We start from the raw sequence: 27,880 nt of genomic DNA on the forward strand, positions 1-27,880 counted from the left end.
TGTATATGTGTGTATATATATATACACACACAAAATGTTTATGTCAATGAATGGAACAGCTACAGCATCATTTTCTACCTTAGTTAACAAGGCAATCCAATACAGAGAGTAAGTTTCAAGCCTTTGACATATGGCTCCTCTTGTTTTTAATATGGTTTTAACTGTCAACGCTAGTAAGTCATAAATATGAGAATAATGTAATGAGGACTACCACAAACATCCACTTCTATGTTGTTTTATTTTTGTTCCATATTTAAAGTATCCACACATCTTCGCACATTTCCTTCCTCCTCACTGTCAGACACCGAGGCTCTCAGTTATGCAGGTAAAAAGGATTGACACTTTCTAAATTGTAATAGTTTCTCGTTCTCTCTTGCTGAAAGAATTCTGAGGACTAACTGGAGTCATCAATTGAGAAAAAGGTCCCTGGTGATTATACCGAGATGAGCTTCCATGTTTAGCTATGTATCTGCAGTCACAAAAAGAAAGAGATAAAAAGACTTTTAAAACATGCTCTCAATATTGCTACACATCCCCTCTTCTTCCCTCTCCCTGCATTCTTCATAAGCAGTTAATGCCCATTGGCCTCAGAGAATATTAAGAATTTGCAATATTCCATAGTATTAAAATCAGCCCCCTAATGAAAAATGGTGGAAAATTTTCCCAAGAGCTTTAAATCTTACTTTCTGGATATATGTAATGTCATGAAAGACAGATCCCTACAGCAGCTGTAAGAAAGGTGTGTTATGCCTTTTGCCTCTTTTCAGCCTTTCTTGGACTCACACCACAGCTCCACAACTAACCTGCATACTGTGGAGAACTGCCATGAGTGTGCTGAATAGATTCAAGCACATAAGGCTCTGTGGTGCCTGAAGGGCTAACTCTGGTGATGTTGGAGATTTGGCTTTCAAGACTAGAAAAAACAGTTTGCTGGCACCATGGCATGCCTGCTTTAGATGCCCAATCCTTGTGGTACAGAATACTGGGATGGGGCTTAGAAAATACGCTGGGGACTGTCTGGGAGAGAACAATTTATGCTCAGCTCCTGATATTCTTCTAATCTTTTACAGGAAGAGGCACTATAAATAATCTTATACCTACAGCCTAAGTTGATGTAGCCCCTCTGCTGCAAACCACCTAATCAAAAGCAGGGCTGACACAGGACTGACCACAGAGTTTTATGTTGACTCACTCTCCAAACAAAAAAAATTTCCTTGTATGACCTAAAGATCCCTTTTGAAACCTCCAAAGCAACTTGCTGAAAAGGTGTAATCTGTCTCTCTAAAATCAAACTAAATCCAGCACTACCTTATATTAACTATGGCAAGACAAACACATTTCCATACAACTCAAGGTGCAAATGGATTTGTGTTTTCTGGCTAGCAAAGAACAGTTCATTTAAACACAAAACAAAACACATAACAATACATAAAACATTTCTTCCTATGCAAAAGCTAAACAATGCTGCCAGAATTTAATTGCTCTAAAAGACTTTGAGACTTAATTTTCTGACTTCAGCTTGGGATTACCTGGAAATAAAATCACAAAAAACCTACATCAATAAAGCTTTGCATATAAAACTACTATTCATATTTGAAGATGAAGAAAAAATATTTCTTCTGTTCTATACCCTATACAATCCTGTTGAGTTCATAATGCTTAAAAGAGGTATAAAGGACTTTGATCCACATACTGTGGAAGCTCCATGCAATAGAAATACAGTGCAGAAGTGGTTGCATGCTGCGTGGTCTATCTGATATTGCTGATACTTTTGACAGGAACATTTATTAGACCATGTTAGCAGTAGACAAGGGACTCCCTCTGATACTCATAATTGTCTTCAGGATACTGACCATATATTGTAGCCATGTCAAATAAAGCAGCTATAAAAACATCTACCACATGCAATCACTTGTTACTTTCTGAGAAATTATTAAAATCACGGCTTGAGAATGATCAAAGAGGGAAAAAAAGGGGTCTCTATTTTAAAAACAGTAAAAGTGACATTACGTCCTACACGAAAAGCATGTGGAGGTGAATTGGGGTAGTCTGACCCTAAATTCCAGGAATAACCTTTCTTCTCTTTGCCTCTCCACTACAATCTAGCTTGACCTGTGACCACTGAAATCAGCAGGACTTTTATAATTTATTTTACAAAGGGAAGGAATCAAGTGTTAAACATCTCTCTTTTATAGGCATCACTAACTAATGTTGGAGGGAGAATTCCAACACCCCTAATAGCTTTACATATCAGTTTTATAGAGGGCTACGATCCTCCATCTCAAGTCAGTGATCATTATCTTACTCCACAAGTAGCCCCAGAGAACGCAAAACAGGAGTGTTACAATTTTGCAACCAGTGGTTCTACCCTCAGGGGAATGCACCACTCAGCTCAGAAACAGGGTGGTAAAATGTGGTCTACAATGTCTGGGTATGATTATTCTTGCTATCTGTTTCCTACACACCCTTCTTCAAAAACATCAGGAGATTCCATCCTGGTTCTGGAAAGTCTCCATTAGTGCAGAATGAGGACCCCATTCTTGCTATCCACTAAAAACTAAGAAAACTCATCCACTGTGAGCTACACCCACAGTAACACCTGTAGAAAGTAAAAGCAAGTATCAGATGTGTTTTCTTTTCTTAGATCATGGTGGTGCCTGTCTTTCTGCTCTTGAACTCTGGTATCTGCCCGAAGTCTGTCAATGATCTTTGCTAAGATGCTTTTGCACTTTTATTTGCCTGGGACATTTACAAGCAAGTTAGTCTTGCATCAAGCTGCTCAGAGTTCAGCTTTATTAGCCTATAGAGACTCAGGACTCTGTTGTGCATCTTCACTCCCTGCCGACAGCAAACTGCAACTATAGGTGACTGACTATTTTTTAAGTATAACCACAGAGAAAAAGAGCAGAGGGGAACAGGTGGAGGGCAGCAGAAATGGAAATCGGTGCATCTTGCACAATGATGAAACACTTGACAATGTGAGTTCTTTAAAAGCCAGGCAGCTCCCTAAAGCTCCTCTAGCCTTTTCTGGATACTTTTCACTGGCAGCGCTGAAAAAGAAGTGTGATATGTTGTGAACAGAATCCCAAGGCCAATTAAACAGTTTAATGGAAGATAAATTTCTCAGGAAAGCATGGAAACTTGGGATAGTGTCCTAGATCATTATGGATAACAAGAAATCAGTCTAAAGCACAAAATCATAAAGGAGGAGAAACAAATAGTTGTTAAGCTGTTCTGAAGCTTCTGGGAGAAAGGCTAGGTTGGTATTTTGCCAATGTCAGAAGCAGTTTGTGCTAACAAAAGGAAAAGGGTTTTTCAGCTAATCTTAAGTGTCCAGCTCTTTTGAAACCAACAAGTTAGACACCTTGTACGGAGGAGCAAGAGAGAATAGATTATTAACTCACATCATGAGGTAGCCACAACAGTGATGTGAGGCTATGATGATTTAATAGTCACAGGGTTGCAGCAGTGTGGGGCATGGCATGATTTTGCCTCTCACTGCCTTCTGAGTAAACCCACCCATTTTTAACAACTATTTTTGTATAGCAGATACCCACTTCATAAGTCTGCCAACACCAATTTGGAAACAATACCACACAGTTTTCTTTTGGGAATTTTTAACTTCGACATACATGTGCGTCTTTCAAAACACACACATATCAATCAAAAAAAAATAGTCACTTAAGCCACAACAGCGAACATCACTAAAGAAAAAAGATTCTCAGTGTAGAAATAATCCATATTTAAAAATCATGATTTACCTCAGTGTTAAAGTACCTTCCCAAAATACATACCTCATGACGGTCCAGCAAAATTCTAAAACCTCAAAAGGATTTCAGATTAGCATGACAATAATGTGGTGGGATGCAACCCCAACTGTTCTGTATTTTTTAAGCCAATGGAATGTCATGTTTAACATTTAATTGTTTTTTAACTAAATAAATGCAATTAGGATTTTCCATGTAATCTTTCTGAACAAGCTGAGAAATATACCTCATACCTACCCATGCAGTTGTGCAATTATCGATGGGGTTGTTGATGGAAGATTAGAATTTGCCGGGTGGGTTGCTGACCAATGAACCTTGCCAGTGTAACCAGGGATATTTGGAGTGCTAAAGGAAAAAGTTAAAAGGGGGATGGGGGATGAAGAAAGAGTAAATTAAAATCATTATAGGCTTGAAATATGACTAATGGATCAGTTCTAAAATAGCTACTGTTTATCAAAGATGGATGGGGTAAAAACTCTTCATAATATGAGTAGTCCTTAGAATGTATGAACTGGCATAGCTTCTATAAGATCAGCAAAACAACTTTATGATGATCTAGCTGATGATCTGACCCAAAATCTTTAGTTAGACACAGCAAAAGCAAGTGCTTTAGTGACTTTTCCTTTTTCTTTTTCCCCAGTTGTTTTGGTTGAATATCTGTATGATATTCATGATTACAAGCAACATTTAATCTCAAATTAAAAATGGGGTCATGGGGTTTGCAAAGAGCACAAAAAACAAGGAAATATTCTTTAAAAACGTGATACAGAATTTAGCTCATATTTAGGTTCCAGCTTCAAACATGAAATTTAGGTAGCAAGTGTTCGCCAACAAGCGTGGTTTTTCATGGCCTAAAACCAAATAATTTCCCAAACGATTCGAAAGTTCTCTAAATTTCCTCTGGAATTTATTAAGAATGTATTTAGATATATATATAATATTATTAACACTGCTTAGACACATCAACTTATATTCTAGCTCGAGTACACCAGTGGACTGAGGCAGTATATGTCATATCTTGGAAAACTAAAGCCTTTTGTTAATTCTGATGCTATGTTTTAATGTGAAATTAAAAAAAGAAAGTTCCTTAAAGAGATGGAGGAAAGAATTCTACTTATCTGTGGTATCACAACAGAAAATTTTCATAGCAATTGCTGCAAGATGAAGCAGAGACGGACAAAATTAAAGAAGAAAAAGCAGGAACTAATATGAACTCAGAGAGCTAACCCATGAAGATTAACAATAAAAAGATCTATATGACAGCTTTTTTACAGCACAAAGTTATTCAGAGTATCATCAGTACTGTTCTATGTTGATAGCTCAAAATAGGACACTGCTGAATTATGTACATATCCAGACTGCCCATATACATGAAAGTTAAGAGCTCATGACATGCTGCTTCATCCACTGAATCAACTAACAACTTGGGATTGTAAACCTTGCCTGCATTAGTCCTTTGCGGGTCTTCAGACCGCATGAATGGTAACAGTGCCTCCTCTAAAATAATCTCTGAGATATTTTTTTGTTCCCCTGTACTCTGGGTAAAAATAAACAGTTCCTTTAATTATAAAGTGCATAGAGCTATTAGTTTCAGTACAGTTGATCAGCTACTTCTCCACAACTAAGTTCAGCACAGGATGCAAAACTGGACATATGTGCAAGATGTGGTTTATCAGAAAATTCTTTGACTTGTGTACTAGGAAACTTGGCTCTGAAATTCCTCACCAGAATAGCAGAGGTAACGAAAAAATGCTATATCTAGCTACCACAGTTATAACAAAGGATTGTGGGTAGGCTCTACTTGCCACAGTAGCATTGGAGGTATATGTCAAAGTCTTTGTACCCATAGTTAGCAGAAAGAATATCTAGTTCTTTGTCTTATTTTGGAGTAGCCTTGTACTAATCCATACATTCATACACTGCTATACTCCCTGTGCCATGCTCCAGTACGTGACCGTCCAGAGAAGATGGCTTTGTAGAATCAGTTCAGCAGTTTTGTAGCACTTAGGAAGCTGTTACCTAAGGGAATCGCCAAGTGATTAAGCAAGTAACAGATCTGCTCTCTGTCTTGACAGCAGCCATGCAGGGTAACAAGCAGGCCTAAAAATCTAGTGCAACAGTAGAACATATTTTCAGAATTGGCCAGAATGGCTTGCAGACTAATTTGCTTTTCATGTCAAAGAAGACAATTATTAGGTTACGTGCAGGTTAGGTAACTGTAGAACATTTCATCTGTGTATGCAGGGATCCCACTGAAGGACACAACGGCCATTGGGTTTGAGTGAGTATAAGCGCATGCATTCATCTAAACCTGAAAATGTTATATAACAACTTTGAAGGAATCAGTCAGGCTGTGAACTGAGTTTTATCACCCTGGTGATGTGCTCCATACCAAGATACATCTCTCCCATGTAATAAAGACATTCCATTTACTTCCCTGAAATTCTATGAGTGTCAGAGAGAAGAGGAGATCACAAGAAGCCCCATAGTAGCTTGCAACATTTTATAAGCCCATTTGGAGTTAACTCACATAATAACTATGCAACTGTGGAGATTAGAACACATTATACACTGTTAGGCATCTGATTGATAAAATCTTCTGACCTTTAAAACTTGCAAAACTAGAATAAAAGAGAAAAGCATCATAAATGGCCAAATGTGACTCAAAAGTCAAGCCTGAGAGATGATGCAAGATGAAGACTTGTTCTAGACTGTCTGTTAGACAGGATTGACAGGAGTTGGTATATTCATAACAGGTGGGAAGGATGTAGCTCTTAAAGAGAAGACAGATGGACAGAGAGAAGTTAAAAGTACCAGGACAGTAAAAGCTTACACTACAGTACAGCAGCTGCTCTCCTGGGAACCTGCAAAGAAGATGCAAAAATGTGCTGCGGTTATGTATGTGATAAAGCAGAAGAAACTGAGGTTAAAAAAAATACCCCTTTGGTTTTTTGTTTTTGGATCACGCTGTCTAGCTCTTGTGCGTTTTCTCTGATGAGCTGCTAAACCAGATTGTTGCTGCTAAAGAAAACAACTAAGTGCCAGGCTCCCACTGGGCAACATACAAAACTCCTCTGTGGTTATGCTGTCGTCATCAAGCTTTCTTTCTGTAACCATGACATCTCTCTTCTTCATCCACTTCCTTGTTATCATTCTAGCAGCTCTTAGTGCCGACAGTAAGAAACACACAGTGTTGACAGTTGAATCTGTGCAAGCTCTAAGATTTTTCAAGTGGAATGTACTGATTCTGAGTGCTTCTGCTTTGGAGTGCCTCTGTTTCGTACATCCATCCCGGGATGTCTTCGAAGATTTTTATTTCATAGAATCATAGAATGGCTTGGGTTGGAAAGGACCTTAAAGATCATCTTGTTCCAACCCCCCTGCCATGGGTTAGGACACCTCCAACTCCCACTAGACCAGGTTGCTCAAAGCCCCATCCAACCTGGCCTTGAACACCTCCAGGGATGGGGCATCCACAACTTCTCTGGGCAACCTGTTCCAGTGTCTCACCACCCTCACAGTAAAGAATTTCTTCCTGATATCTAATCCAAATCTCCCCTTCTTTCAGTTTAAAACTGTTACCCCTTGTCCTGTTGCTACACTCCCTGATAAAGTGTCCCTCCCCATCTCTCCTGTAGGCCCCCTTCAGGTACTGGAAGGCTGCTATAAGGTCTCCCTGGAGCCTTCTCTTCTCCAGGCTGAACAACCCCAGCTCTCTCACCCTGTCTTTATAGGAGAGGTGCTCCAGCCTTCTGATGATCTTTGTGGCCCTCCTCTGAACTTGCTCCAACAGGTCCATGCGTGTTTAATTAATTTAGTTGGTCACCCATACTGGCATTTCAAGCTATTTGAGATGCCTTAAGGTATTTGAGAGAAAACCCTATCGCACAGGACCCACAGGAGACACATACTGTTCTGTAGCAGTGGCTGGAAGTGTTGCTCTAGGGTCTCACCAGGGCATTGGATGCTCAGGTTTGCCATGTAAATTCCATGTCAGCTCTTGCTATGGGTGCAAAATCAAGATTCTCCCAAAGCACGTATAATTCTTGAAAACCTTGGATCTAGCACTTCAGCTTGAACGACTAAGGTTTAGCCACATTTTTTTGTTCAAAAATTTTGTCTAGTGAAAGCAAACCAGTAGATTCATACCTTGCACTTACGCACAAAGAGTTCCTATCATCTTACTCTTTCTTAGAAATACTGTTGTATAAATCTCATAGAATTAAATCACCAGAGCTCTTCTGTTACTGCAATTATAAAACAGGCCTCTCAGGTCTCACTCACAGTACATAAGACTCACAACTGGCTTCCACCTCAAATTCCCTTCCAGGAAGACTGACATGTCACACGTTTGTGGCCCTTCTTTTACTTCACAATCCTGTTTGTTAAGTAGAATAACCTGCAGTAAAAATGCCTCAGATGTGATCCTATGTCATGAAAATCAATGCATGCAGCCTCTTGGGTCAGGAAAGAATATACCCGAGAGAACTTGTGAAGTTAAAACAAGGTGCTCCATGCAGAGCGAAGAATGGGACTGGCAGGATTTTTGAACAGAGCATTCTGGGTTGCATTTCATAACCTTCTCCTTCAGCCATCAAAGCAGGATAGGGAATGGGTATTTACAAACAGATTTGGGGTTTCTAAAAGGATAAAACCATGAAAATGGTAATTCCCCAGAAATATTTCAGTCATGTTGAACTGGAGAATTTTGTTTCTACATTTTCAAACAGTTTTATTCTGCTTTCAACTTTTTCAACCCCCCTTTTTAGTAGAGGGTAATATTTTTCAGAAACAAGAAGGCATTTCAAGCCAAAAGTAGGGTAATTCAGCATACCCTACCCTCAACCCCCCAAATGACTCAAACTGGAAAATCACTAAAAATGCTGGTGGACAAGCTGTCAGTTTCTGAAGAAAAGATACATTGTGGGAAAGCTCTTAGGCAGCCCATGAAAATGACTATGCAAGGTGCAAGGCAGCAGAGGGTCCTGTCCCCAGCTAATTGTGGCCTGTGAGGTTTCTGTGGTAACGTGAAATGATAAGGGATGCATTTACATAGTCAGTTGGAAGCTGACTACACTGAAGAAATACAACTGAAGTCACTACAGATATACTGATGTGATAGTAGCATTTTGCCTAATGTGCTTGAGAAACCAAGAAAAAGGGTAGTTTCAGAGAACAGCTTTGTGCAAGAACTGCAGGACTTGAAACACTTAGGACTTTGTCTTCCTAGAAACTATGTATTAAGTTCCCAGTCCTATCAACTGCTTCCAGATATGGATTTTGGTCAGATCCTGTCCTCTCTCTGATACAGACAACCCCTGTGGCCTTGGACAAGTCACTTCAGCCTCCCCAGTTTTCACCTTTCAAAACCCAACACTATAATCTACTTTACCAGTGTTATGGCAATGAACTAGTTGATGCTTCAAAAGTGCTGCTAAGTAAGTAACACTTTGTTAGAATGCATATGCATTGTGTAAGCACTGCCCTCTATTGAGGATTATGAGAGCTGATGAATTATGAGTAGTAAGTTTTAAAATGCTAATGGCTGCCAGATTTTTCCTTAGTTCTGGAAGCAGAGGCTTTTATTGTGGAACAAGAAAACATAATCTCTCTCCTAACTCCTTTTGCCAAATTTCAAGAGGTAGGTTGCACTAAGTACCACAGTGCTATAGTACAAACGACACACAAAAGAGAAAAGCACAAGGCAGATATAACACTTGATTCATATGAACTATTGCTGCGTACGCTGGAGTGCACTGTGTGCTACGCTATTACTACACTACGTACTGTTATCTCACTGAGGGTGTAAGGGAGTTCTAACAATGCCAAGGAGGACAGTTATTTGTGTCTGTCAGACTGAGCGTTTACCAGAGCTCTGCCCATGAATGCTACAGAGGAAATCCCCATCACCAGCGTGGGAGGCTTTTTTTCCATTGACCCTTAAAACACCTGCAGAACTAAAATACCACATAGAGCATAACCTTGTTTCAGCAGCTGGTTGGGGAAGAGGTCAACAAAGGAAAAAGTTGGTGACTAGAGGTAGAGGAGAATTATACAAAATTACATGCCTATAAAGATGCTTAAGAAAAAGAGAACAGCAGATGATTATGCTGGGAATCCATATGATGCAGTAAAATCAGTTTCTGTATGGTTTTCAAAATTATTAGGTTTAAAATGCACTTCTGAATAAGAAGGAGATGTTTTCAAAGTGTTTGTTAATAACAAGAAAGAATGAGTTGGGTCATTACTTATTTTCACTTATTAATAACGTGGAGCCTCTCAAAAGTGCCCAGAGAATTTAGCAGTCTGAGCCTTTCTGGAAGTCACTGTAGCTGTGCTGCGAAGTTTCCTCCTCTGTGTAACTTGCCCAGGGGAGCTGAAAAGATAGTGTTTCCTCAGAATTTGGACCATCCTCCTCTTCCTTGATACACATGTGGATTGGAGCAGCAGCTACACACAGGGCATTGGATTTTTGTAAGTGCTCAGCACCTAAAAGTTTCATTGTGGTGTTTGTGGCCAGATTTTCACAGGAGCTTAGCAATCAACCTGCACTCAGAATGTGACTCTTTCAGAATTCTGGTTTTCATATGCGGTTACTGAGCTATTTTTGAAAGCCTGGCTGGCTGCACAAAACATATTCTAGCTCTTAGTTGCTTCCCTATCTAGTATATGGTTAGCTATGTGACATATAAAACCAAATGCAGTATTCATCTTCTACAAATAAACAAATATTATAAGCACACAATTAATAATCAAATCAGTAAGAAACAAAGAAAAAATAACCATGGAAAATAGACATAATCAATTCAGAGTCCAAAGTCTTCTAAAGGAAATCACAGAGGTCTTAGTTCTACAAAATATATGAACAGATACTCAATTCTATCCCTGTTCAGGAAATCTTGTTAAGCAGATACCTTTAACTCACTGATTCCAATGGAATTTACATTTCATGGATCTGAAAGAAAAGTAACCAAATACAAGAAAAGAGTATATGGCACACAGACAAGTAGACAAAGTAGCGAAAAAATAAAAACACAAGAAAAAGAAACTATGCACAAAAAATTGGTAAATTTAAAAATACAACAAAAGCCACTTGACTCACTGGACAGTTGTTGTCCAATATACCTAACAAAATTACAAAAGCAACATACAATGAAAATACAAAAAAGTATTAAAGCATTCAATTTGTAACCTCACTAGTTAGTGGCATAAAAAGATGAGATTCAGTCCTACAACTCTTGTGCTTTGACAACGCAATCCACTCGATGGCGCACTGAGCTATAAAATGAGGTCATGATAAGTTTTATAAAAGATTTTTGGAGATCTGTTGGTGAAAAACAACTGCATTAGAAAGAGATTTTCAGAGTGCTTTTTCACAACTTCTTAATTTTTTGACTGGCTCTTTTTTAAAAAAATGATCTGTATGTTGCCCTTGGCAAAGAAATGACAGAAGACTCCACCTTTTACGTATACATTGTAACATTATCAAGGATGAAAAACAGGAACAAGTCCATCATAAAGCAAATTCAGGAGTACATACACAAACCAAGGATATTAAGAATGATGCTATATTCCAGGGCTGGAACAGACCTCAACTGATGATGTAATTGATCCCTTTTCCCCAAGACAGGCTTTAATGAAAGCATGGAAGAGAATGAGAGGAACTGAATTACCATCCAGGATCTTTGGTCAAATGTGAAGATCAAGAGTCTAAACTAAGAAAAGCACTTCCATGGGTCCCTTAGAGAAATGCCTACCAATCAGCTTAGACTGCCACCAGATCACAAATATAGTTTTGATTAATAAGTTCAGATTCATAAATTTAGCACAACATTTATGACATGGCTTTTTACATGTGGTGAAGGCTCTCACAGCTATTCCATGTCTGAACCACAGAGAAAAACTGGATAAAAAATTACCTATATTCCCAAGTCTTCGCTTGTATCTCAGCCTAACTTTTAAGAACTATGGCCATCATTTTGTGCTAATTACTATTTTTTAAAATCAAGTTTCAACAAAGCATTTCAATAGCTTAAAGCTCAGTTGGGAAAAAAAAAAAAAAGGACAGGCTAGGGCTCAGGACACATGAAGTTTCATTCCTAACTGTGCTACAGATTCCCAATGGATTTGGCAAACAACTTAAACACACTGCACCTGGATTCTCGTCTGTAAAACTTCCAAATTGCACAGTAAGGACTTCAGAGTATTATCTACAGTGCTGGGAATATGCACAGCAGCTTTTCACAACACTGGGCTTATCCTAGGGGCATTTAGGCTTAACTGCATCATAAGTCTTAATTCCTTAAGAAAAAAAGAAGAAAAACAGAAGACGGTTTCCTGTTCTGCCAAAAGGAAGAGAGGGTGGGCACAATGGTGACATACAAAACATGCCCAGGTTCACCACTCTTCCTGTTTGTCTCTGCAAAATTACATGACAGATGACTCTTCGCTAGTTTCAGCTTTGCTAATAACTTGAATGGCAACCACTTTCTTGCATGGTCTGGGAAAGAATAGTGTCTCACTCTGGAGTAATGCCCAAGTGCCAATGCTGTTGCCCAAGTGCTAGAGGCAGGAAGTGCAACTGCTAGTCCATGAAAGAGTGAAAGTGACTATCTACAAAGAGATTTTTACATTTTACAGACTTACAAAGCTTATTTTGGCTTCTAAATCCAAAGCATATATCTAACTTCTCAAGGATTTTGGTGGTAGTCTAGCTGTCTCACTACCTTTAAACATCTTTCCAGAACTACTGGCAAACACACATATGAAATTTATAGGGATCACTTTTATGTCTTTTTTCTGACTTTCTTCTTTCTTCTGCTTAAAATCATAGCAACCTTGATGCCTGACAATCATAGGTAGAGAATAAATATACTTTATGAAGAACAATACAATTTTTCAGGTGGAAGTGAGCTTTTCACAGCTTTGAGATGTCAGAATCTTTTAGGTCTCGGAGATCTTGGTCTCCTGGTTGCCAGAAATCAATGAAATCCATAGCCTCATTCACTAAAAAACAGCAAAATGACATGGAGAATACTGGAGAAGATAATACAGAACCTGTTGCTCAAACTTTTAAGTCCACCATCATACCATTTATAGCAAATACATAGCTCCAGACAAGATATCTGTCTGTTTGCAGCACAGTGTACCCATCAGCTTCTACTCTTCAAAGCTCTACAGCAACAGCAGTATGACATGGCAGAATAAAGGGTTAATAGCTCTGCTAACTTCCCTACAAACTAAGAAATCTCTGTTCAGCACTATTCTGTATGCTATGTGTGCTGTAATTTTAAAGCACATTTGTCAATAATCATTCTATACCATTTTATGTTCTAATTCAAGCAAAAGTTAGAAGTCAGATGAAGGCTGTGAGAAATCAGATGACTTGTGCAGGGGTTGGGACAAAACAATCAGAATGGAGCATTATGGACATAAAAGGTTGATATTAATGGTTTGGTTGCAGTAATATGGGTCAAATTTGACCATCTTGCAATGCTTAGCACCTTACTTTGCCTGTGAACCTACTGCTTTAATGAGTAAGACTGTGTGAAGAATGATGTGCAGTTCCCCACAAGCGTGACAGCATGTGATACATCGCAAAAGGATATGCATTCTCCCTGAAACTGAGGTGAGGAACAGAAACGAACAAACCAAAGGTGGAGCTCAGAAATTCCAGCTACTTCCACAGCAGCTTGCAGAAACTAGGAATGTTTAGCACATACTCTGACATATGTAAGACCCAGCATTATGCCTTTTATTCAGAACAGAGAGGGCAATATTTTTACAGCTTCTTTCCCTCTGCTTCCCCCAATGAAATATCCCTCACAATAGTTTCCTCACAAATGTGGACTGTGCAAGACCACTGAAAGGACAGAAAGGAAAGGCCTATGCAAAGAGAAAATCTGATTAAGTAAAAAGAACAGTCTTTTTCCTCTTCTGTTTTATTGTTTTTAGTTCTTACCATTATGTTGTTACTTTTACCATTTTGCTTTCTCAGAGGTTTGCAAATAAATGCTTAATACCAGCTCAAGGTACTAAAGACAACTTTAGGAAAGGCTTGAACTGAAAAACTTTGGGTTTCAAAGTTTGTGACTAGCTAGAAGTAAGCTGTTCCTAAATGGCACTCAGGGAGCTTTTGCAAACTCAAAGGCCATCTAGTGGCTAAAGTTAAAAATCACACATTTTTAACATGGTAATATGCAAGTCCTACTACCCATCTACCATACTACCCATGACACATGCACTTCTACCCAACGGACCTGTTCATTAATACTAAAGAACAGGAAACATTTGAAGTATGAAAGTTATGGCATAGTCTGAAAATAAGAATATTTTTTTTGGAAGTAAGGACTCTATTCAGAATGGCATCAGCAGAAATTCCTGGTGCAGGCTAAGCTCAAAATCTTCTCTTCCATGTCCTCCCCACTTGAGCCTTGAATATAATACAAATATATTTCCCGTTGCTGGGCATTTGCAGGAATGCCTGTGTTAGGTAGTCTCAGCATCTTTAGGAACCACACGTCAGGTGTTTTGGGGTATGATCTAGCAGATGTGCTCTGACAAGCTTCACATGCAACCTTTCTCAATCGAGAAAAATGGAAAGGTGCCTGCTGAGTTCTTAAAACTTGGTTGTGCAATTAGTCTAGCAAGGTTAACAGCAGGAGAGAGAGTATACTCTGTTTTCCATCCCAGCCTAGGTCAGAGCCAGCTGATTGTGAAGCGTTCACTTTACCAAGACAGTATATTGCACTGGTGTTACCACAGGCAGCTTTTACTTCCCAGGATGGGCACACTATGTGTAGCTTTTGGTATGACAGACAATTATTGTCAGTCCGTTATGACCATTCAGTACTAGATGGATGGCAGGGTCACTTGGGCCACATCACAACTCCTGGATGGAAAAAATCCCTAATGTACATTTCTGGTTGAAAAGCATGAGGCATGGTGTTAGAAGCATAATGTCCCTGAAACTATAACACTAATGTGATACAATAAAGAATCAGGCCCTAATCTTCTATGACAAATTCATACTTAGCTAAAACACGTTGCATTTAAGCTTACCATAACACAAGTAGATGGATAAAATCTGTTACATCATCATCTCAGTAGACATCTCTCTGCTCATTTTTATCAGCTTCCTTGACTAATTTTGTATACTAGGCTGAATGGTCCCTTAGATTTATACAGACCTACACCGACCACTGTAGGAAGTTACCACTGTAGGCCATTTACTACTGACTCAATTATTAAAAAGGACTCCTCAAGTTCAACCTTGAATCTGAAAGCCCACTGTGCTTCCTGTGTTAAGCGACTTCATTCAAGTTATTAAAAAGAATAAGGAGCGTCCCTCCCAATTTTTTTCATTCTTTTGGCCCAGGATCAGATCTCTAACTGTTCCCCTTTCCCAAGCAACATGAAGTCAAGGCGCAGTATCAAAATCATGCTAATAAGAGCTAACATACTGTGCAGTGCTCGTGTAGCGAGGCTTTGAAGTTCTCACGTGGTTAAGTTGGATTAAGTCTACATCGGCATTGTCAATGTCTTCAAAATTTACTGCACCAACACAGCCACTGTTTGGATAGAAAGGAAATCACAGATATGTACATTATTCATAAGACAGCTGGTGGAGACAGCTGAACCATACACTACATGCTCCAAAATTCTAGTTATTTATTAAAATGGTCCACAAGAAAAAACATGGAGATGAACTGCCCTGTGTGCTTGGCATGTCCCAAGATGAAAACAATAATCTGCTGAACTTGCAGCACATAACAAATGATAGCTCTCGTACATATGTGCAAAGAGAAGGTTTGGGGAGAATGGAAATAAGATAGAAGTGTGTCATCTCTTGTCCTTTTGGCTATGCCCATGAACAGACTGGGATATTCTTCCAAAGAGGACATAATGGATCCTGATTTCTACCTTCCAGGTAAAGGCTGGAGTCACCCACAAGCAGAGGAGACTCAGCACCCTCTCCCTTGGCACCAGAAAACACAGTAAGATTAGATAACATAGTCCATCTATAACTCTTGCTTCAGAAAATGAGAGATGGATTTCTTGGGCTTAATCAAAAATGTAGAAAGTAGAGACAATCCAGGAACATTGTACTTACGTATACAAAGGGATATGACAGGTTCTATAGCTTTGGCTTACACTGTTAAAGACAAAATAGATCAATCACTTTTTTTTCGCTAGACAGAATATTCTGATAGAATATTTATGAGGTCCCAAAAGAGAGGTAGTGACAAGTCAAAGTTTTGCTCTTGGAATGATGCAATGCTCATTTGAATTTGGTAAAAGACCGTGGTAAATGATTAGGTTGGCATATATGCTAAATGACCCTGTTCAGCAGACAGAATCTTTGTCTTTTAATCTTCATTCTCAGATACCGGGACCTCAGTCAATTTCCTAGGATTTTGGAATAAGCATAAGCATAAGCAAGTTTTCTTTAAAAATGAACTACTTCTCTGCTTGTAACACTTCTCTCATTCATGGGAAAATTTACCATCGGTCTGAATTACTCCCTTGGTCTGTCCCTGCAAGCTGCTCTCACTATCCATGTCTATATTCCTTTGAAAGAGCAACATTGAAGAAACCATGATGATAGTGTTTTCTATCTCCCTTCCACCCTGCAGAGCCACCTGTCTGTCCCATTGTATGCCTGACTCTGTCTAGTAGCAGACCTGTCCATTGAGTTTGGCCCAGCAAACCTACTGGCTCATGGCCTGGAAAGGAGGCAAGTTCTAGTTTTCCTATCTTGCTTTGACCAACTTTTCCTTCCCCATCCTAGCTCTTATCTGATCCCTTCTGAATCTCCTGTCACCCTTTACTTGGCTCATCTAAAATGCTCTGCTCTGAGATAGAATAGAGTAAGTCAAATACAGAGTGAAGAAAAGACAACGATGCACGGGTGACTGGTTCTGATTCTACAGACAGCAGATAAAACCCTGAGTTTGTAAATATATATTGACTACCGTGGTGTTTTCATAAATATTATGTCTAATGAAAACATCAGATGTATGAAGTCATGACAATCATTCATTTACAGATTTCTTCTAATATGCTTTTTATATTTAATGCTCACAGGAGAAGCATGTTAGAGTATACTCCTGATATAGTTACTGATTGGCTATCTTAACATCTCTAGTTATAGAATGCTGTGGAATTTAGTCTTCTGAAATAACTGCATGCAGCCTTCATAAAGGAAGTTTTCAGAGGACCCCAATATTCACAAAAAAATGAAACTTACAAATTAACAGGTCTCTCTGGAGACGGAAAAGATCTTGTTTGAAATCTGTCCCAGAGGACTCCAACAACCTAAAATCGTAATTAGATGCTTCTTGTAAGGCAACATTACCTAATTTATTTGGCTTAATAGTTTTTCATGCAGAATTCAGAACCAATTACAGGACTGAATTTTAGTTTAGCAAAAATAATAATTATTACAGTTAATAATCACAAGTAAACTAACTTAATGTGAGATTTGTTATGCTACAGCATCATTCCTATCAACAAATTTTTCATCAATATCCTTGTCCTCTCCTTTGGTACTGTGCATGCATATCTTTTTCTGTACCAATTGACAGGGGAGAGGGAGGGAAAAAATACAAAATCATTTGAGGTAATTACTGGAGTGTGCTGATGACCTTAAATGCACACTTGAGACCGTTTTTATTTTAAAACTTTGCTATGGGTTTATGTGTAAGACCTACACAAAATTTAGGCTACATTTCATTAGCAAAACCTAAAAGAAAAAAAAAAAGAGACCTGTAGGCAAGAAATTGTTCACTGACTTGGCTTATTTCAGGTTCCGGATTGTATCTCCTTTTTGTAAAATGGTGGGAAACAGGATCAGGCAATACTTCCACTGTTGATTCTGGAGGTTGGATTTTGGAAGGTAATATATTATCCCAAGGAACTTCTTCATAAGCTCTAGAATAACAATAAAAAAAGATAAAAAAGTTCCCGATAATCATTAGCGAATGACATTGGTAGCTACACAATAAGAAATTATGTGGCAAAGAAGGATGTAGAAAATAACAAAGGTCTATATTTCTAATTTAAAGGAAAATAAAAAGGCTGGAATATGTTGCTTTTTGGGGAACAAGTAGTTATGGTACAGTTTCACAGGCTTATCTTCTTTAAAACTTTCTCACTCACTAATTGAAAGAGGTAGTTTATCTTCCAAGAACCTTACAGTGATGATGGGATTTATTTTTTCTAAATTTGAATAATCAGTTAAGTGAGACAAGACATAAATAGAGATTAGATACCAGTCATATCATGCCTGTGGCAGGCGTTGAAGACAGATGTACAGAATGCCCTTTTGGAAACTCCAGTTTCTCTAAACTGCCTATAGAGGAAGTGGAGATGAAAGGCAGAGATTGGACGCAAGATTTTAGATAACTAAAGTTCATGAGATGAATCCCATTCTGAATGCTGTTAAAACACCAGAATTTCCAAGTGACAGAAAAACTTTGTAGTCTTATATGTCTACTGCTACCTAAATGTAAAAGTAGCAAAAAGATGAAAAAAGAAGCAAAGCACAGGCAAAAACTGTTTTCAAAAGAAATCGTGTCTCACCTTTGAGTATTTGACTTGTAGAAATAGTCCCTAGCTTTTTCTTCTCTCCACCTTGCAGAAGGATCACTTGATTCCTAAGAGAAATCAAATACATAGCAGAGAGTAATGCTATCAACATATACGATACTATGATTGCTTGCTTAAAGAGTGAAATGTATGCATTTGCATTTTCCTAGTTTACTATCTTCTCTTGCATCAGAACATGAAACATGTAATTTCATTCCCATACTTCACCAGCCAGCACTGGAGATCAAGAATGGATCTATGTCTGAGTTTCACTCAGGAAGGAAAATTTAATGTGGTAAGTACAAGTTTAAAAACTAACAGAATGTCTTTTCCTCCCTACTCCTCAGGAATGTAGCCTTCCATTTGTTGTATTATTTGTAAAGTGGCATAGCAAGCGCATTTTGCAGTCCCTCACATATGCCTGATGTATTTTCATGATGCCCATTGCTACAAATTGTGTTCCTCAGGGTTCAATTCTATGGCCAGTTCTGTTCAGTGCATTTATCAACGATCTGGGTGCAGGAGTTGCATGCACCATTAGCAAGTTTGCTGAGGTGCTGTTGACTCTCTTGAGGGACAAGAGGCCTTGCAGAGGGATCTAGATAGATTGGAGCATTTCATCCCGTTAATCATTGAGCTATGATTAATGGGATGAAATTTAAGAAGTCGAAATGCCTCATCCTGCAGCTAGGATGCAGTAGTCCTGGGCACAAGTATAAACTGGGAGAGGAGCGGCTGGAGATCAGCCCTGCAGAAAGGGATCTGGGGTTGCTGGTTGACAGCAGGCTCAACAGGAGTCAGCAGCGTGTCCTGGCAGCCATGAGGGCAAACCGCATCCTGGGGTGCATCAAACACAGCACAATCAGCCGGTCAAGAGAGGTGATTATCCTGCTGTATTCAGCGTTGGTGCAGCCTCACTTTGAGTTCTGTGTGCAGTTCTGGGCCCCACAATTTAAGAAGGATGTGAAGTGACTTGAATGTGAAGATGCCCAGAGGAGGGCAACAAAGCTGGTGAAAGGGCTGGAAGGAATGTCCTGTGAGGAGTGGCTCAAGACTTTGAGCTTGTCTAGTTTGGAGAAAAGAAGGCTGGCGGGTAACCTTATTGCTTCCTCAGGAGGGGAAGCAGAGATGGAGGTGCTGATCTCTTCTCCCTGGTATCCAGTGATAGGATGCGTGGGAATGGTTCAAAGCTGCACCCGGGAGGTTCCATTAGGACAGCTTCCATTAGGAAGCATTTCTATACCAAGAGAGTGGTCACACACTGGAACAGGCTTCCTAGAGAGTTGGTCGATGCCCCAAGCCTGTCAGTATTTAAAAGGCATTTGGACAATGCCCTTAATGACATGCTTCAACTTGGTCAACCCTGAATTGGTCAGGCAGTTGGACTAGGTGATTGTTGCAGGTCCCTTTCAACTGAAATAAGTCTATTCTATTCTAATATTCTAACTAAGAATAGCATGTGCAACACTTTAAGGACTATGAATAGTCTCATCAGTGTAAAAGGATGAAAGATGCCATTACATTTTCAGTGTGGGGAAGACTTAGTTGCACTATGGAATAAGGCAGTGCCTAAGTTTATATAAGAGTATTTATACCAAGTATGAGGTTTTGGTATCTTTTGTACCTTCTGGTATTTTTGCTCTACCTCCAGTTACACATATCAGTCTCACATTACAGTCTAAATGGCTTAACCAGGGCAATAGTACAAAAAAAGTTGTACAAAAAAGTGAAAATTATTGGAGTGATGGCCACCATTAAAACCTGTTCATGCTAATACACAGCTACCTGAAATACAGCCCTTATTTCAATGTAATTAGATGAAGAAATGAAAAAGTCCTATTTCACTACACTACCGTAATCATTGCCAAAAGAATGTTAAATGGAAAGTAGACTAGAAACAAAATGGTTTAATTATGTTTTCTGTCATTACAAGAAGAGTACCAGACACTTGCCTTGATATTGGGATCCATATAAAATGCAAAAATACAGTTTTGGTCAGTTAGAGCTGGAACAACTTTCACTGGAGTGCTCCAATCTGAAAGAAAGGGCTTCCTATTGTGTTAATCAGTTTGTAGAAATCCTTATTGCTTTAAACTGGATGAAAACAATTCATGCCTTCCCATAAAAATCAATGTACTGATGCTCAGTTACCTGTTACCACTCTGAATCACAAACTTCCACAAAAATACATTAAATTACATGGAAGATGAAAGTAAGTTATAAATAATAGCACAACATACATTGCTATGGTTTGGTCTACTTCACATATTGTAATGTACAGTACTAACTGTATAAAGGAAACTATTCAAATTAGCAAACGTAACAGTAAAAGCTTCTTAATGCAAGTCAAACTAGTAATTGCATATTGCATTTCTACAGTCACATAACCTTTGCCAACCCTGATAGCAATAAACAAGCTATTCCATGAGCAGTAGGTGACTGATTTCCTAAAGATATTTCTCTCTCTCCTTCATCCTCCCAACTTCGTATTCCAATAATTTGAAGTGTCCCTGACCAAGTCCTGTAAATCAGGCTTACCCACCAAGAGGTCATATCCTGCAGTTACTGCAGAGTCACATATGTGCTGATTGGTGAGCCAGTACGCACATGCTGATAACCAAGTGAGTTGCTGCCAAATAGAAATATGTTATAATGCCTGAGTCTCAGCTCTCTCAAGAGAAGACTTGTTTATGTCTTTCCTCTCGCCAGACTTCAACCTTCAAAAATCTCGCAGGGCTCCGATTATCCTTGACATGTTTATATCTTTGTCATATTTGGCAGAAATTCGCCAATGGGGTTTAAAGTTATTAGGGGAGAACCAAGAGATAAATAATCAAGACAAATGGAAACAACTTGTCTCCTTAGAGCATCAGGATAAAATCGACAAAATAATCCTAAAACTAAGGTAAGGGGTATGTATGAGACTATCATTCAAACTGCTGCACCATTAACTAGCATAATGCTTTTGGTGACTTTTTAGGAAAGGTGTATTTCTAAATATACTTTGTTATACTATAGTAAAAGAGGTAGGCAGCCATATCACTCCCTCTATGAACACTGGAAAAAACATACCACTTAGGTAGTTTTCAACCTGCTTTTTACTTCCAGACCCCTAAAAATTTCCAATGCATATGAAGACCTTTACGTAGTGAATTTAAGCTACTTAAAGCTTAAATAATACCTTTATCTTATGTAACAGAGCTACTTTCCCTAGTAATTTGTAGAAATTTTAGGTATACTTTGGATGAAATAGTTCAAAGACTAAAAGTTGAAAACCACCATGCAGAATTCAAAATTAGTTCTTGCAGAATTAATTACTCTGTCAAGGTTTAAAAAAAAGTCACAGGTTTTGGTAAAAGACACTCAGTTTAGTATCCTAAGGCTATATGTAGGTACTGAAATAATATGACCTGGTTTTTAAAAGAGCTTTTTGTGCAGTGTGCTATAACTTTAAGTTGCTGCTTTTGAAAAGCTTGACAGAATTTGTGGATCTTTGCACTGTAAAGAGCTTTCACACTGAATTACTCTCCAATTAAAACAATTCTTTTGGAAAGAATTCTCTTAAACAGGTAATGTGCGTGCAATAAAGATGGTGGCTGCATCTTCTTTGCCTCAGCTTTGTGTAAACTTTAAGTGTCATCTGCAAGTATACGACTTGTACTCATATGGGAATGTTTCCATTAAGTTTTATGTCTGAAATGCTGTAATTACTTAATAGGTATGCATGTACTAGTTCCCTCTACAGTAAAGAGGTAGATGGCTCAAATATATCCATCCATATGTCCTGGTAGTTCCACAAAAATAGTCTTTCTCTGGTCTATTAATTAAAGAGCTAAAGGTTACAGCTGATATCCCTTGTGTTGTATGTGTAAAACACTCATGTCAGCTACAATGTCCTTAGGAGGACATGCATATAATTTACATTTGCTTTGATAATTGTACATACGCATTTCTAGAGACCTATGCTCTTGCACTGTATATTGTAATTTGCCATCTTGACACTACCGACCTACAGCTGGGATGATTAATCTTCTAACATTTACTTCTCCTTTTGCTTTCAGTGGAAAGATTTAGCGTAAAGCTGCAATGATTTTTTCTTTAAATCAGCTTTCTGGAGATTTCAATGCCCTTAATGATTTTCTCAGTCTACAGGATTAAAAATGGCATGATCTGTTCTTGTCCAAGTTGGGAAATCAGTGTCTTAGCTTTGTCACTTCTAATTAATGACAAGTTTAATGATACTGTCAGTTTCAGTTTATTACTTAAAATAATCTCCTAATCTGACAAAGCAGGACTCAGTCATTGATAATGAAGTTGGGCATTTTCTGATTTGGATTCTGAGTCAGAGACTGAAGATGTACTCATTCACGTTTCTAAGCTGTTTCCCAGAAACCATGAAAGCCACAACACCTTTTTGCTTTGTTTTTAAAGGAAAAAGTGAGATTCTTTTGTCACCACATAAACACATATGCGGAGCGGTTTCACAAAATCAGCAGTCTCACAAGCTTCAGTGCATCTCACTGTTGTTCGAAAACTGTGCACTATTTTTGACCTCTTATATTTTAAAATTAGGACCATTGACTTCAGTGGGCACAGCAAGAGATAAGAATGCCAATCAAAGGGTTTACAGAGAACTCTTCCAGATTATTTTGATTAGTTATTTGGTTAATTATTCTACTTCTCTTTATATATGAAAAATAAATATAACCTATTAACACTACTTCTTCTCTCTCTTCTACTCCTTTGAAAGAAAAAGCAACAAAAAGCTTTCATCTCCTGAAAACTAATTATAAATAAGCATAAACGCCATCAGTTTATATTGGAAAGACATGCATGGCAAAAGAAGCTACAGAGAGAGAACAAGTTGTTGAATAAACAAAACATCACTTGAAACTTGTTGTGAAAAACAAACACACAGTGAAATACCTAAATGTAGGGATGATAAATAATCAAATCCTTAGTGAAACCACAGTTATTATATTCAGTGACACTTAGCTCTCAAAAGATTATTCTGAGTTTTTAAGTATTATTTCCAGATGACGTACTAGCTTATTAGGCAGTACAGTACTACACATTTCATTTTGTTATTGGTAATTATTTAACAGCAGAGATATTCTTGAGCCTACTGTAGGCCATTTTGCATTCTTAGTTGACTTTGTTTATATCTTACAATAGTTATGAGCAATGCATGTTATTTATGAGTGTCCTTGAATTTTTAATTTGATGTTTTTCAAGTTGCACTTTTTTTTTTCTTTGCTTTACATTTTGTTGCCTCTGACTAATCTTTCTTCTTTCTTTTTCTGCAGGCAGGCAAAAGGTTTTATATCACTAAGTACCTATGTTACAAACTGGGGCTACACCAGCATCGCCTACGGTAATTTTGTATCATTATTTGAAAGGTAGGAGAGGCTGGAATACTACTTTGATACGCCTCACACTCAATCGTGGATTACTCTGGGATGACTTCTTCTCTAGAGTAATGATTACTCTGGAGAAAATGCTTCTTACTTCAGGAGATAAAGCACTAGGAAGGGAACTCTTCCTATACAAAGGCCATTGTGAAATGTGTTTAATGTGAAAACGATTATTTCTACAAGTTCTGTGTAAAATTCTTCAACAGAGCTTCTTAAAGTAACAATGGGATAAAGATAAGATCTTCACACAGATAAATAAATGATTGGAAGATCAGAGAAGGAGGGAAGGGGGTAAATGATCAATTTTCCAAGGGGATAGAGATCACCTGTAGAGAGACCTAGAGGTAACCCTTGTGGGCTTAGGACTTTGTTGCTTAACATATTCACAGATTTCATGGATTGGAAGCTAAGTGATGGGTTCAAAAAGCAAACAGATACATTAATGAAGGCAAATACATGAATCCATGACCACTAACTAGAAACACACCATCTCCTGGTCATGAATCCATGGTCCACAAATTATCACAATAGCAAAATCTGCAGAGGAAGTATGATGACATTCTTTGTTAATTATCCATAGTCTTGGATGGAATATTTGATTAATTGGGCTTTTGGACAAATCCAAATATGGCTATTCTAGAAGTGGCATGAGTTAATTGCTTATTTCTTATTAAAAAGGGTTACTATTGAGTCTATGGGTAAACTCTATAGTATTTCCCATTTCCTAGTTTTTGCAGAAAACTATATCTACAGATGTGTCAGCTTCCAGTAGGGACAAGAAGTCATCTCTGTTCCTTATCAGACTTTTCAAATACCCTGGTTCCTTCTGCAATGCCCATGCCCATCTTTGTGTTAAGCCACACAAAATAGAATAATAATTACAAACTGGATGTGAGGGCTTCATCGCCAGGTTCCCAGGTACAAATATGTCTGCACAGTCAAATTCTGAGGTCCTCCTAAACACTGCAAAGAAACTTGAGACCACAGGGAAAAGGTTACAAAATCCTGTTGTCATATGAGTGAGAGAAGGGGACTCTACAGGCAAACATTGTCAACTTCCTAAAGACCTTGTCTTCTAGCACTGATCACCTTCCCTATACTCGTCAAGAATACGTGACGAATACCTCTTTAGCTGTCTCCCTTCTCTGGCAGGCTCTGATTCTCCAGTCTTAGAACAACCATCTTTGACAGCTTCTTACCTTTGCTTTGCTATCACAGAGCCTCACTGTTCAATAAACTTGCTTTGCTCAGTAGATGCAAAAGGCAGCTGGGGAAGTCCAAAGGAACACTGTTGACTGCCAAAGCCATAGCACTACATCTTCTCATAAGAGAGCCTCCTGTCTGTTGCAGATGTTTTATATACTTCAGCTCATCCGTCTCAAAGGCTGCTTCTGTCTGATTTTTTTCCAGTTCATCCCCCACACAGTGGAGAAAGTGACTGTAGAATTGACTTGCAAAATGCCTGACATCTCTCTTTCGGCACAACTTCCCCAAACAACTTAGCTGTGGAATGTCTCGGGACTGATATCTAGAAGGATTAGCAACTTTCATTACATCACGTGCCTGGGGGTTGGTAGCTGGGTTCTCTGAAACATATAGCTGAAATCTGGAATTTGTTTATGCAGTCTCATTAAAAATAGTAGCTTAAAACTCAACTCCTTGTATCTATATTCATACATTAATACCTCAGCATCACAGGAAAATTTGCAAATTAATACTAAGTTTGGAAAAACATTTGCACAGCTTTAAGAATTTTATTCTGGACTGTATCTGTTTCAAGGTTTTGTCCCTGAGTTGAGTTTGACTTTTTCCAACAGCTTCAGTGGAGTCAGTATTTCACTCTAATACTCAACTTTACCCAATAAAAAATCACCAGAAAGCCACCAGACAGTATCTATCTGCTTTCTAGAACTACTCTCCATTTTGGACCACTTTCTGGAGTGCAACCCAGGTTACTGACTTGATGACATTTAGTTTCAGATTTTGTCTGTGTTCATTTCAGGTGTGTCTATCTTCCAGAGTTTCTCTATCTTTGCCTGCTTTTCTCTGCATTGGAAAAATTAATGGTCACATAGAATCGTGTATCTCAAATCTTCTTTCCCCTTCACTTTTCCAGAGGCTTGCAGAAAAAAAAAAAAAAAGCTGATCAGTTCTGATTGGTGCCTGAGGTCTAATTTCATATGTAAATAGAAAACACAGTAACTGAGAAATAAGAGTGAAAATTATATGGGATGAGCAAGTGAAAAAAAGAAAAATTATGGAGTGGTTTCTTGGGTTCTTTCGTATTCTGTTATATGACTGAGTAAGCTTAAAGTGATTTAAGATGCAAAGTTCGAAGACAGAAACAAGGAACCCAAAACACTGCCTGAATTTATAGCATGAAGAGACTTTATGATGACAATAACATGGATAAAGTATAGCTAACCATGAAGCGCGTGTCACCTCTGTAGAGTAAAATGGAACAAGGAGCTTATTTACATTTCTTTACTGTGTTCTAAGAAACGCCTCTCCCCATCTATGAGCATGTTGCCTGAGTTCTCACAAAATTTTGTTCTAGCTGTAATGAGCAGTTCTCTATGAAAATAATTGGAATTGGCTTAATCTTTATACAAATTCAACCATATTGCTTACTGCTAATTATGTCTGCCTTTAGAAGCCCTGAGTAAACATTTCTTCTTTCCAGAATTTTTTTCTGATGAAAATTCTGAATATTTGCAACCAACCCAATTTTGTTTCACGTTAAAAAGAGTGAATTTCCATTTTGATGCTGTAATCAGTATGAAACAATCAGACCCAACTTTATCGGTAACACATTGATATAAAATAAGAGGGTAATATGGACTTTGACCAACATGGGATGGCAGTCCTAAAGGACTTCTGTTCTCTGATCAACTAGACACCAAAATAGGTCTTTAAATGCCCTTCACTGCAACTTGTCAGGAATACTAAAAGACACAGAAATATCCAGGGGACTTACCAAAGCTGGAGTGATTTGTTATTTTAGTTTACATTAAAACAGGTGCTCACTAGGACTACTGCATGTAACTTCACAATTTACCTAAACAGATTTTTTAAAACATTATTTACCTTCAAAGATTTTTTTTTTTTTTTTTTTTTTTTTTAGCATTAGAATGCTTGTTAGAATTTGCTGACTGGTACTTCTTTGCTACAGCAGGGACTGAAATACAAACGCTCTACTGTTGTTATATTCAGTTCAATGTATTCGGTTGTTATATTTGGTTAAAATATCCAGGGCAAATATATTTTATGTGGTTGTTCTTTCCGGACCTCGGGGGATGGAGTTCGGAAACTAACTGTATTTATTTGTTAAGCATTAGGATTTTCTTTGGTGATTAAGAAATAAAAATAGTAGTTTGCTTTACCTCTGAGTCGTGCCCTAACAGAAGCAGCTGGCACAGCCCTGGAGTTCCACCTTCTGTTCTGGTTGGTTTCCTCCAGGAGAATCATCTGCCTCCTGTGGGCAGCCTGGCCTCCCTTTCCTGTGATGGGGATCCGCTGGTGAGGTTTCACATCACTGTAGTCCACCAGGGATTCAATAGCTCTTCCAACATTGGGCTGCAGGTCAGCATCTGCTCCTGGACTCACAAAACCTGAGCAGGGATCCACTAAAGGCACATCATCCCGGTGTGGGAATAAAGGGTAATTCGGCCCTACTGGAGGAGTGAATGGATGGAATTTAAGGAAAGAATTACTGTTTTTCTCTTCAAAGCTGGCAAAGTCATGTCTGTTCTCAGGACCTCTCACAACAGGCATGCACATCTTCTTTAACACACTTCGATAGTGTTGGCGATCCACCTTGTGAGCTGGTTGAACTGACAAGTCAGATATTTTAAAGGCACTCGCCTGCCTTTCAACTCCATGGGAAGCCATGGTCCTTCTCTTCTATTGTCCTTATGCGGCAGTAAACTTAAAAGACTCCACTTGCTCCTGTTTTTCCAAGTTTCTGAAGACCTAGCCAACAAACCACAGTAAAACTAGAGGTTATCCTCCAGAAGATCAGTACATAGCAACCATAAAAAGCAAGGCAGTGGTTTAACTAGTGATTCTTTCCTGAAAAAGAGATTTAACAAGTATGGTACAGAAAGAACA

The 27,880-nt window shown here is 38.5% G+C and overlaps 1 protein-coding gene across 1 annotated transcript; it reads right to left on the reverse strand.

The window, feature by feature from the left end:
- Window positions 1–345: 345 nt before the first annotated feature.
- SPMIP7 (sperm microtubule inner protein 7) lies at window positions 346–27,661 on the reverse strand. The gene is made up of 9 exons (XM_074146803.1): window positions 27,154–27,661; window positions 20,309–20,391; window positions 18,351–18,424; window positions 17,561–17,699; window positions 17,017–17,084; window positions 15,880–15,921; window positions 15,230–15,337; window positions 4,005–4,112; window positions 346–469 (listed from the first exon to the last, which is right to left on the reverse strand). The coding sequence occupies exons 1-9, from the start codon at window positions 27,659–27,661 to the stop codon at window positions 346–348; spliced, it is 1,254 nt and encodes a 417-aa protein (XP_074002904.1).
- Between the last annotated feature and the right edge of the window lie 219 nt (window positions 27,662–27,880).

This window comes from Numenius arquata, chromosome 4, assembly GCF_964106895.1.
Source record: "Numenius arquata chromosome 4, bNumArq3.hap1.1, whole genome shotgun sequence".
Taxonomy (NCBI): domain Eukaryota; kingdom Metazoa; phylum Chordata; class Aves; order Charadriiformes; family Scolopacidae; genus Numenius; species Numenius arquata.

Bases quoted from the DNA above. Each gene is read 5' to 3' on its own strand.
- SPMIP7 (XM_074146803.1), bottom strand. From the start codon at position 27,661: ATGGCTTCCCATGGAGTTGAAAGGCAGGCGAGTGCCTTTAAAATATCT. The intron at 20,392-27,153 runs GTAAAGCAAACT...CCTTTCTTTCAG, and splicing joins TGTTAGGGCACGACTCAGAG to ATTGGAGCACTCCAGTGAAA. The intron at 15,338-15,879 runs GTAAGTACAATG...CTATCCAAACAG, and splicing joins TGTCATATCCCTTTGTATAC to TGGCTGTGTTGGTGCAGTAA.